Raw genomic sequence first — 12047 nt, 5'->3', positions numbered from 1 at the left:
GAACTTCATCAGTACAGGGAGAATTTGCAAGCCAACGTTGAGGAAACGAACAAATTGAAAGCCACTGTTGAGTTCTTAATGTCACGTATTGGAGGGTTAGTGAAACTCTACCTATGCATTAATTTTACAAAAACACACATACTAAGTAATCGTTAAAAAGCTTATTGATCATTATATGAAATTTTATTCTCTTAGGTCTGGAGGGAGCTTGCTTGGAGGTGCATCAAGTGAAGCCAACAATTGAGGGAGCTTTGGAATAACTTTATTTAGGATGTACTCTTTGATAGCATCTATTTGTGATATATTTTTTGATACTATGTATTTGGATAGTTGTTGGTACTTTCTATTTGCTAATGTGTATTTGACTATTTGTTGATCGTGATCTGTTTGGTAATGTATATTTGTTGGTACTTTTTATTTGGTTTATATTATATTAAGATATTCGCAAAATTTTTGGTTCAACAACTTTTGAGTTAGTAAATCTCCCTTGACATGGTTATCAAGGTTAAAGAACTTTGAGTAAACAATGCAAGGGAGTAATAATATCTTTCTAAATTTTATTTTTAAGTGTATGCAGGATGACAAGAGTACAAGAAAGTTAAACCACCCAAGCAGGTTCTCGCTTTAATATATTTCATGAAGAAACACATTTTTAGTATCTCTTTCTCTATCATTTTGGGTTTCATTTTCATTGTCTTTGATATTATATATTGGTTCATTGTGGTAGATTACTCAAATTGCTTATGAGGATGAATTGGCAAGGAAGAGAATGCAGATAAGTACTTTATTTTGGGTTTTGGAATTTTGCTGCCCATGAATTGTAAAACATATATTTAATAGTTTTCTCCCTTGGCAGGTTTGGTTAATGGGGCAGTTCTCACATATTTTTTATGATTTTGATGAGGTTAGTCATTTTGAGTTATGTTTCTTGTGGGCATTTAGATTAGTTTGATTATTTCATATATTAATTGATTCATCAAACAATGTTGTTGTGTACTTAAACATAAATGCAATGTTTCTTATAGAGGTACTCTACGTGCATTTTATTTGCCCATGCATGGAGTTATGTTTCTCCGGATAAGTTTTCCTGCTGAATTCTTTTAGTGTTGGTTTCTTCATAGTGAACTTTTTTTTTTTTTTTTTGCCTCAATCTTGTTATTAGGTGCACAGTGCTTATCATGGTGTTGGCATTGTGAAATTGATGGGCCGTAGCAGTAGATATATAGCTATGCATGCATCCCTAGCTAGTGGACAAATTGACATATGTTTGATTCATGAGGTACTTATTACTAGCAATTAATTGGATAGTTATCTTTGTGAGCTGTTACTGATTCTACTGATATGCACATCTAAGGTATCTTTTAATTTGCACGGGCCTCATGGTGTTTTGAGTCATCTGAAATACCTGATTGAGACAAAGGGTTCGGCTGTTATTTGTGTCGCAGAGGGAGCACGGCAGGTGAGTTACGTAAGGAATTCATATTTTCGCTTTTGGGTTGAATACTATTAATTGATCAGGTGATTTAAATTGTGCAGTTCTTTTTTGGCTTCATGAAATACTGTGAAAAACTGCCTGTGTTCATTTCATTGCATTGCATAGATCTTATAACTTCTTCATTATATTTTTCCCCAAGATGAAGAGTAAAATTCAGTATGTCGTTGTTTTTTGATGCAGAATTTTCTTCAGAAAACTAATGCTAAAGATGCGTCTGGGAACATTGTATTTGGAGATTTCGGTGTCCACATTCAACAAGAGGTTGGTGGTTGTATTTTGACTAATTTCATGTGGTCTTCATCTCTCCATGACTCTTGAGACAAGTTAAGTGGGTTGATAAATAATGAGCTGACTGAAAGTCTAATTTTTAACATCAGTTGATATGTGTTGCATGGATAAGAATGGACTGCAGTTTGGCCTTTTAGTTGTCATTTGTCAGAGTTACAAATATGATATATTTAAGCCTTCAAGATCTTAATGAATTAGTGACTCTTTTTGCTAAGACTAGTCAGTTGACTTTTGATGTTATTTGTGTGAATTGTTCTTCACTTGAACTGGAAATCATTAGAAAACCTACTGATGCTGCGATCGATCGCACTTGGGAGTGCAAAAAGTGCGATCGATCCCAAAATTTCGAAAACCTACTAATGCTGCGATCGATCGCACTCCGAGTGCGATCGATCGCAAATTTCCGAAAACCTACTGATGCTACGATCGATCGCACTTGGAGTGCGATCGATCCCAAAATTTCGAAAACCTACTGATGCTGCGATCGATCGCACTCCAAGTGCGATCGATCTCAAATTTCCGAAAACCTACTGATGCTGCGATCGATCGCGCTTGGAGTGCGATCGATCTCAAATTTCCGAAAACCTACTGATGATGCGATCGATCGGACACAAGTGTGTGATCGATCGCAGTTTTTTTTTTTTAGGACCATTAGGGTCGACAAATGTCGACCCTAATGGTCAACTATCAGCGTCCACTTTTGAAGTGGACGCTGATAGTCTTTTTTTTTTTTAATATTTTTGGACCAAATGTGGACGCTAATGGTCGACTATTAGCGTCGACTAATTCTTTTGTGTACATCATCTTTAGAGTCAAAACATGCGTCTTTTAGGGTCGATAAAGTGGACGCTAAAAGTTATCATTAGGGTCGACTCTAAGTAGACGCTGATAGTTAGTTTTTTTTTTTTAAATTTTTTTAGGACCATTAGCGTCCACAAAAGTGGACGCTAATGGTCAACTATCAGCGTCCACTTTGATTTGGACGCTAATAGTTATTATTATTATTTTTTTAAAAGGGCCATTAGGGTCCATAAAGTCGACCCTAATGGTTAACTAAAAGTGGACGCTATTGCTTGACTATTAGGGTCGACTTTCGCTTCCGTTTACATCATCTTTAGGGTCAAACATTGCGACTTTTAGGGGCGATAAAGTGGACGCTAAAAGTGATCATTAGGGTCGACTTTTAAGTGGACCCTGATAATCAGACATTTGATCATTAGGGTCGGACTATTAGGGTCGACACTTTTAGGGTCGAAAAGTGGACGCTGTTGCCAACAGCGTCCACTTTAGGGTCTTTAGGGGCGACTTTAAGTCGCCCCTAAAGACCTAATTTCTTGTAGTGAAGGGTAGTTAATGATAGGCAACTTTGATCAAGAGATATTCATACAAAAAAAATAAAACTTTGATCAAGAGATTCACCTGTGGTACGTAGTTTATTCATTTTAGAAAATGACAAAGCAAGCAGCAGCCCCCTAAAACAGAAATATAATTTTAGTGTGTTTCTAATAGATATCGTCATGGGCAACTCAATCTTGATTAGGACATCCTTATGTAGCTTCTTGGAGATAGCATTTCTTAGTCATAATTTGTCTCTTCCAATGGGGCATCTAAAATATTTTTACCCTTTTGTAGAAATAATATATTTTCAATATTAAGACTCTGTTTGTTTCGGCGTAAAATATTTTCTGAAAAATGTTTTTCGTATTTTATGGTGTTTGATGCAGCCAAAAATAATAGAGAAAAATAAATTTTACCCCCTCTCCCCCTCAAATCTTTACTAAACACAGCTGCATTAAACACAACCAATGCTTCCGCTACTACCGGTTCTAGATATCCCATTTTGGACAAGTTTTTGGCTACAGATTTGGACAGCTAGTGAAGGACATCCGTCTGGTACTAAATTCGCTGCATAATTGGCAGATTGGTCACATTAGCCAAGATAGTCGTTAAACAACAAGTCATAGATGAGATTTTGATGAAAAACTTCTTGATTGTATTGTTTGGTTAGAACAAAATGCTTTGTCATCGTGATTATGATTGAAATCAATATTTTTTCTAAAATAATAACAATAACACAATAGATTACTAACCACACCCGCCATAGGTATAAATTGTAATGACAGTTTCATTCAAAACCGCACTTAGTTAAAACTTAAAACTCCCAAATTGGAAATATAAGATCTCTTTATATATAGAACAAGCCAAAGAGTTAGTAACTTGAAAAACATTAATTAAAAGGGTAAATTTAGGGTTGCTGAATTCACTTTAATTACCATCAATATATAGATGGTACCTTGAGCTCAAATGGAAAACGACAATAACAACGAGGAGTACATGTCTCCTTAGCTTGTAAAAGGTTTACGAAGCCTTACTTAGAAAACACTCGTTTAATTTCTCTGGACTACTTTTGCTATTCAAGGGTGAAAAAAAAAAAAAAAAAGGTTCACAAGAGAGAAAATTAAAAAAAATTGATAATTAAAAAAAGGTCATTACAAATAATGCAAATGAAAGGAATGCATCACTACATGTGATATATTTTTCAAAGATAAACTTTCAAGTCGATTTCTTTTTTTAATTGGCAATTACTTTGGACATGGAAATTAAGAATTGATATATGGGTCAATTTCCACATAAAAAAAAAAAAAACTCTATTCAAATGAGTCAATTTCAAGATATATATATATGGGTCAATTTCAAGATATTACTTGAAAACAACTTTAGATGTATGATAATTGCCGTCCATACACCTCTCGACATTTTTGTCATTTGTTAATGATCTTGATTACATAAGCAAATCTTCAAATTAATTTGCTAACAAGTATCTTTAAAATTTTAAAGAAAAGTTAAGTGATTATCTGTCTCAAGCATGAGACAAGCAAGGGTTGCATGGATTAATTAACCATCAAGGGCCACTAAAAAACAATCATCTATAGGATCGGAACACGACTCTTTCATTTTTTTTAAGGATATTTATGAAAATGTATTTAGAAATTTTTAATTATTATTTTTTACTCAAATGATTTTAGATTTTTACCATTTTAACATAGAATTTAGTAATTTTTAACCTAGTTAACATAAACCTCTTGGAGCGTACGTAGATAATCCAAAGGTCTTACAGAATCTAGAGCAAATCCGCAAACAGAACTGAGTCAAGCATAAACAAACACATTGGTCATTTTTGTGGTGAAACTTGTATACTTGATATTAGAGATGTACATGCGGGCTAATATTAACTGTTGTATTCCCTATTCGCAACTATCTGTTATCTAATATTTGCACATGCGAATACGGATGTAGTTAGTAAAATTCACTATCCACGTACCCTTTATATATAATATATTTTTTATATATATTATATTTAATAGATTCGCCATATAAACTAAAATGACGTCGTTTTGTTATGTTTACCTTGTTTTAGTTTTTTTTTTTTTTTCTTCACAATTCACTTATTCACTTGGGCAAAAAGGCAAAAGTAATGTAAAATCAATATATTTTCAAGATATTGCAGCTTAAAAAAATTAAAACAAGTTGAAAACATTAAAAACTGACCCACAGTATTTTGAAAATCATTTTAAATATACGGTTAGTAAAAACATGATGCAAACACAAATACAAATGCGGATATCAAAAAGTGAAATCCGCATTTGCGGATGCAACTAAAAATATTGCAAATAACAGCATCCGCTTGTACATCTTATTTGAAATAGAAATGAATTATTTTATGAAAAAATGCAAAATCAGTTATTGTGGTTTACCTGATTTGTAATTAACTTTATGTGGTATCAAAATAAACTCAAAGGTCCTTAAGGTATGTATGCCAAAAAAATAATTTAGTCTTTACAGTCAAATTTTGTTTACTGACTTGACAGATTCTGATAGCGTAAAACGTTCGAGCCAATAAAATTGTGATACTTGTCTAATTTAAGTCAGTATCATACTAACGGAATCTATTAATTAAATTAGTGGATAAAATTTGACTGTATAGACTAAATTATTTTTTTGACATACTTCAGGGACCTTTGAGTTTATTTTGATACCACATAGAGCTAATTATAAATCATGTAAACCACAATGACTAATTTTACATTTTTCTCATTATTTTATTCATGTTTTATTTTGTTACATTTAACCGAATGCATGCATAATGTCGGCTGTGTTATTTAAAAAATTTAAATGACGTGACAATATTTCACCATGTGGCAACATATACACTATTAATTATATAAAATATAATTAAATTATTTTTAATTACATTTTATATCATAAAATTGTTTCCCTCCATTTCTTGTGAAACTTCAAACTGGTCTTTTCAATTTTATATTTCACCAGGCGTGGTGCCAATCACGACTCTTTTCAATTACCAACCGCTTTTAATTGGAAATGGAGGTATGCATGCACTAAATCCACTGACCACGACTAAAGACATTTCTGCGTAATCTGCGGGGGAAAATTAAGACATCGTGGACGCACATCTTTGATCCCTTAAAACGTCCCCCGTCCAACACGTTAAACGTGCATGCTACGCACCCTATGCACCGCCGTGGCTGCAATGTCGCACTCTCCTTCTCCACCACGTTGTCCATTATATATAGTAGTGGGAAGGTAGAGAGCTTTAAGCCTTTAAAGCATAATTATTTCCAATAAACCACTTTATAGTAAAAAAAAATTTAAAAAAAAAAATTACAATTAAAAAAGGGTTAAATTAAAATATATTGGGTACGTATAGTAAAAATGTATAGCTAGCATTATAAAATTCTACATGCAACTCATGGTATCTTACGTTTAATTTGCTTATTACATGTGTGCTTTTTGATTAATTATGAATAAATTAAGTCAATGCCCTCGAACCTATTATAAAATGAAGAAGAAAAGGTCTAACTAAGACAAACCCATTCAAAAAAGAAAAAGACCAAAGCAGAAGAAAGAGTTTGTATTAGACCAAGCAATGGTACACTATTACAAACATCATGACCCATTTCGTTATCAAAAAAGTTTCTATTAAACTGATACATGTTTAAAATAAACGTAATTTTCACATGTTCTATAAAATATACATGAATAATCAATTGCGTCTTAAATACACGTCAATTTAATAGATTGATTAATAAAAAATTATCCTTTATATATATATGGTTTATTTGAAATAAGTACTAAAACAAGGGGACACAACTATTTCCCTAGAGCAATCCCAATAATTATGACAGCAATTTTTTCCTTTTTTATTTCATGAACTTTTTTTAGGTACAAGAGAAGCTTTCAAATATTCATTATAGAAAACCCACACCTAAGAATGGAGAGTTGCGGCCTGTGGACTCTATCTGTCAAAATAATCAAACATATTTCATATATTTTTTTTTTCTTTTTTTTTTTATTTGCTAGCTACTTCATTAACATACTTAATTTACAAAGCATTGACCTCCGCTTGCGTGGGCTTCCATGATTGGCTGGCTTGCCACATAATTAGGCCTTCACAACTCATTTTACTTGGTTAAATTAATTAATCAATTAAAATTAAAATAAGCAAACGGTCAAAGTTACGTGTTTAGACTCCCAAACGCACATCCGTTACGACCCGACCAAACTCCTACCAGAAAACGCCGCCGTTTATTTCATCCAAGAACTTCTAACGACGTCGTTGAAGGCGTGACAAGCGGGAACAGAGCAGTTAAACGTTGGACAAAGAGTAACGGTTTCTTGAATTTTTTATTTATTTTTTTTTTTTTTTCAGTTTCTCTTTAAGGAAACGAAAACGAAATTCGCGCGAACAAGTACAAATACAGGCCCCAAAGAAAGCGGACCTTTTCAACCGCTGTCTTTTGGAATCTCCGAACAAAAGAGCTTACAAAAAAACTGCTCCTTCTTGTTCTTGTTTTTGTTGGGTCTCAGATATGAAGAAAAAAACCTGACAAAAATCGCATCCTCGGAGTTTCAGATACAAATAACCAATCAGAAACGTAGATTTTTGTTTGGTTTTGTTTTGATTCCAGGTGTTTTCTTCACATGCTCTGGCGGTTACATAATTGGTCAGTTTCACGATCTATTGGCAAATACTATTCTTATTTTCTGTTTCTTCTTTTTTGATTTTTCTGGTTTATTCGGTTACCCATTGGCGATGGTTTGGCTTTTTATCAGATCGAATAGAATTCCGGTGAGTTGGGTTTGTTTTCTTTTGGATGCTCATTTCCGATTGGTGAAAGAAACAACTTTTACTCCAGGTATGGATAGATGCTGAAGTCCTGTTGGTTGATTGTTGAACTTTGTTTTGTCTTGTTCTGATTCATGAACAGCTTTGCCTTTTTGGTTTCTTTGTCCAAAATTTCCTGTCTTTCTTTCATATCTGATTTCTTTTTTTAATTTTTTGGTTTTTCTGTTTAGAACAATTATATGAAAACAACTGCATTTGAGTGATTTCTTGGATACCCGAATTGTGATTTTGCCGGAATGGAACAATTCCGGCATATTGGAGAGGTGCTGGGAAGTCTGAAGGCTCTGATTGTGTTGCAAGAAGACATTCAATTCAATCATTGCCAGTGTTTTTTGCTGCTTGACATTTTCTGTTTGGCATTCGACACGATTGCGGAGGAGATAAGGCAGAACCTGAAGCTGGAAGAGAAGAACAAGAAATGGAAAGCCCTTGAGCAGCCTTTGAGAGAGCTCTACAGGGTCTTCAAAGAAGGGGAGCTATACATCAAGCATTGCTTGGATGCAAAGGATTGGTGGGGAAAAGCAATCAGTCTCCATCAGAACAAGGATTGTGTTGAGTTTCACATCCACAACTTGTTCTGCTACTTCCCGGCCGTAATCGAGGCGATTGAGAATGCCGGAGAGATTGCAGGACTTGATGAGAGTGAGATGGAGAAGAGGAGAGTCGTGCTCACAAGGAAGTATGCTAAGGAGTGGAATGATCAGAAGCTTTTCCAATGGAGATTTGGGAAGCAGTATTTGGTGACTCAAGGAATTGTCAACCGTTTGGATAGTGCTTGGAAGGAAGATAGATGGAGGCTTATTGAAAAGCTCAAGGAGAAGAGAAGTTCAGTTTCTGCTGCATTGACAAAAAATGAGCACAGGCTTGGAGACTTGCTGCTGAAGAAACTAAATGGGCCTGAGCAATTTAACGGGAAACTCTTCCCAAGTTCAATTTTTGTTGGAGGAAAGGATTACAATGTGCGGCGGCGGCTAGGCAGCGGAAGCCAGTATAAGGAAATTCAATGGCTGGGAGAAAGCTTTGTTTTGAGGCACTTCTTTGGGGAGATTGAGCCTTTGAGTTCTGAGATTTCCACTCTCCTATCTCTTTCCCACCCCAACATAGTGCAATACCTTTGTGGCTTTTATGATGAGGAGAAGAAAGAGTGCTCACTTGTTATGGAGTTGATGAGCAAGGATCTTTGCTGCTACTTGAAGGAGAATTCTGGCTCAAGGAGAAAGATTCTGTTCTCTCTCTCTGTAGTTGTTGATATCATGCTTCAGATTGCAAGAGGTATGGAGTATCTCCACTCTCGGAAGATATTTCATGGAGATTTGAATCCTTGTAATGTTCTTCTCAAAGCAAGGAATTCCACTGAAGGTTATTTTCTTGCAAAAGTGTCTGGTTTTGGTTTGTTGTCAGTCAAGAGTAGTCTTACTTCTCGAAACACACCAAAACAAAACACAGAACAAAATGTTGCAAACCCATTTATTTGGTATGCTCCTGAAGTTCTGGCTGAGCAAGAACAGCCTGGAAGAGATTCTCCTTCCAAGTACACCGAGAAAGCAGATGTGTACAGCTTTGGGATGCTTTGCTTTGAGCTTTTGACAGGGAAAGTTCCTTTTGAAGACAGCCATCTTCAGGGAGAGAAGATGAGTAGAAACATAAGGGCAGGGGAAAGACCTCTCTTCCCAATCCCATCACCTAAACACATTGTGAATCTGACCAAGAAATGCTGGCAAACTGACCCAACTCAGCGCCCAAATTTCTCATCCATCTGCAGGATTCTACGCTACACTAAGAAATTCCTTGCCATGAACCCTGAAAATGGGCAGCCTGAGCTGCAATCACCTTCTCTAGACTTCTGTGACATAGAGACCTTGTTTGGGAAGAAATTTCCTGCAGAGGGGGATGGTGATATAGCCCCAGTATCCCAAATTCCGTTTGAATTGTTTGCTTATAAACTTGCAGAGAAGGATAAGAGTTGCATGAGCATTAAAGATAAGTGTTGGGTTCCAACAAGTGATGAAGCCTCAAATAGCAGAGATGATAACTTGTCTGAAGTGGATGACTTGATACCTGCTATCGATGCAGGTTTAGCTTGTTTCGATGAGATGCCAGTTTGTTCAGAGGCTCCATTGAAGAAAACTCTAGCCCCAAAGAAACTTCCAGAGCGAAAGATGAGAAAAACCCCAGGTATGATACTTCTAATCTCACCTCATTTTCTTATATATTATTGGAAGGGGAAATTTATATGTAGCCTCTAGGTTTTGCTCAAATTTTAAATAATTCCTTTTGTCACTTAATCGTTAAAGTTAACGATTTGCCATCTCTCACGTGTTTCATTTCACATATCAACATCTATGTTAATACCCTAATGCAATGCCGCATCAACAAGTGTCAAGTCATTCAAAGAAAAAAAAAACCTACAAAAACTAATCAATCTAAAACTTAGAGAAACACAACACCTGCGAACTCAAAAATGAGTACAAGTGCAATAAGGATGTGGGTTTGCTCTTTTAGGTTATCAAATTGTGTTTTTTTGTTTTTGTTTTTGTTTTTGTTTCTATGAATGACTTGACACTTTCGGACATGGTATTGCATGTGCTAACACGGAAGATGATGTGTCAAATGAGACATGCGTGGCATATGGCAAACTGTTAAATAAAGTGAAAAGAAATAGCTATTTTAAACTTTAGACAACCTAATGACCATATCTTTGAAATTAGAAAGGATAGAAATTTCCTCCAAACCAATCTAAAGAAAATATCATCCAACCCATATAAAATAGTAACAAGTGTTTATAAATATTTAAAATACACATTAAATTCGCAATCTCATTAATAGCAGTTTACTAATTTAGACTAAATTTAATGTACCTTTTAAATTTTTACAGACACTTGGCATTATTTTATATGGGTTGGAAGATATTTCTTCCAGATCGGTTTGGAGGAAATTTCTGTCCAATTACATAAACTAAATCTAAATTAGGTAAAAATCTATAGGCTAAATATGATTTTTTTTTTTTTTTTTCCTTATTGGAATCAATATCCATCCTCTACTGTAAAAAGAAATGCTACACACTCTCAAATGCACACTCCTGACTCCTTGATATAGTGCCCCATCGAAGTATGCAATTAAAAGTGTAAAAGTGAGTGTGTGTGTGTGTGTAATATTTCTCCTCCTACAATATCATTGAACTAGTTGAGTTGCTCTCACAGGAACACCAAACGCACAATCAGCAAGATCTGCATCAGCACAATCACCACTGAGAAAATGTGGCCACAATTTGAAGACAAACAGAGGAAGTAAGACACCATTGACTTTGAGTCCTGTGCACCCAAGTATAGGAAGGAAGACACCGTTGACAATGAGTCCCGCGCACCCAAGTTTAGGAAGGAGAACACCGTTGACTATGAGTCCTGTGCACCCAAGTATAGGAAGGAGGATACCGATGACTATGAGTCCTGTGCACCCAAGTATAGAAAGTAATGGCTCAGATTCTACCGTCTTCTAGGGACCTCACCTAAACTGAAACAGAGTTGTTAGCGTATGTTTTATAGAACTCTTGCCCCAGAAACGTGGGACTTTCACGATAATTTTGCTTATATATCACGTTTTGTTCTACTTCAGAAGCAGCATGTAGTGTTGGTTTAGAAGTTTATGGACAGCAAAACTTACACGCTTGACTCTGTATCCAAAGAAGTTTCTCTGTTATAGGACTATAGATTTCAAGTTTCTTATCTTGTTTCTCATTACACGATTACTATGTAATCTATATATTCGGTCTCCTTTTTTAAAGTTTTTGTATTCCTTAATTATGATCCGGTCTTTTGTCAATCTCTGTATAAAATATAAACAAATTCATCATTGAATCTATGAGACAGTGGTAGATTATAAACAAATTTATCATTAAATCTATGAGACAGTGGTAGATTTGCACAAAAGATGGACAAAAAATAAATGTATAACACATCTCGTTTAAATAACCTGGCTGCAATACAGGATCACTATGAAAGCCTGAAAATGGCCCAACAGCCTTTTACAAAATTAATCAATTACTAAAAAAAACAAAAAAAA

At 35.0% G+C, this 12047-nt stretch overlaps 1 protein-coding gene across 1 annotated transcript; it reads left to right on the top strand.

Moving 5' to 3' along the window:
- Positions 1–7983: 7983 nt before the first annotated feature.
- Positions 7984–11708, top strand: LOC132176203 (uncharacterized). Its single transcript, XM_059588339.1, has 3 exons — positions 7984–7998; positions 8159–10163; positions 11189–11708. Exons 2-3 carry the CDS (start codon positions 8225–8227, stop codon positions 11482–11484), a joined length of 2235 nt encoding a protein of 744 aa, XP_059444322.1. The 5' UTR covers positions 7984–7998; positions 8159–8224; the 3' UTR covers positions 11485–11708.
- The last annotated feature ends 339 nt before the right edge of the window (positions 11709–12047 follow it).

This window comes from Corylus avellana, chromosome ca3 (assembly GCF_901000735.1).
Source record: "Corylus avellana chromosome ca3, CavTom2PMs-1.0".
Classification (NCBI taxonomy): Eukaryota; Viridiplantae; Streptophyta; class Magnoliopsida; order Fagales; family Betulaceae; genus Corylus; species Corylus avellana.
Note: the sequence above shows the minus strand (reverse complement) of the source record. Positions and strands in the feature narration are given on the sequence as shown.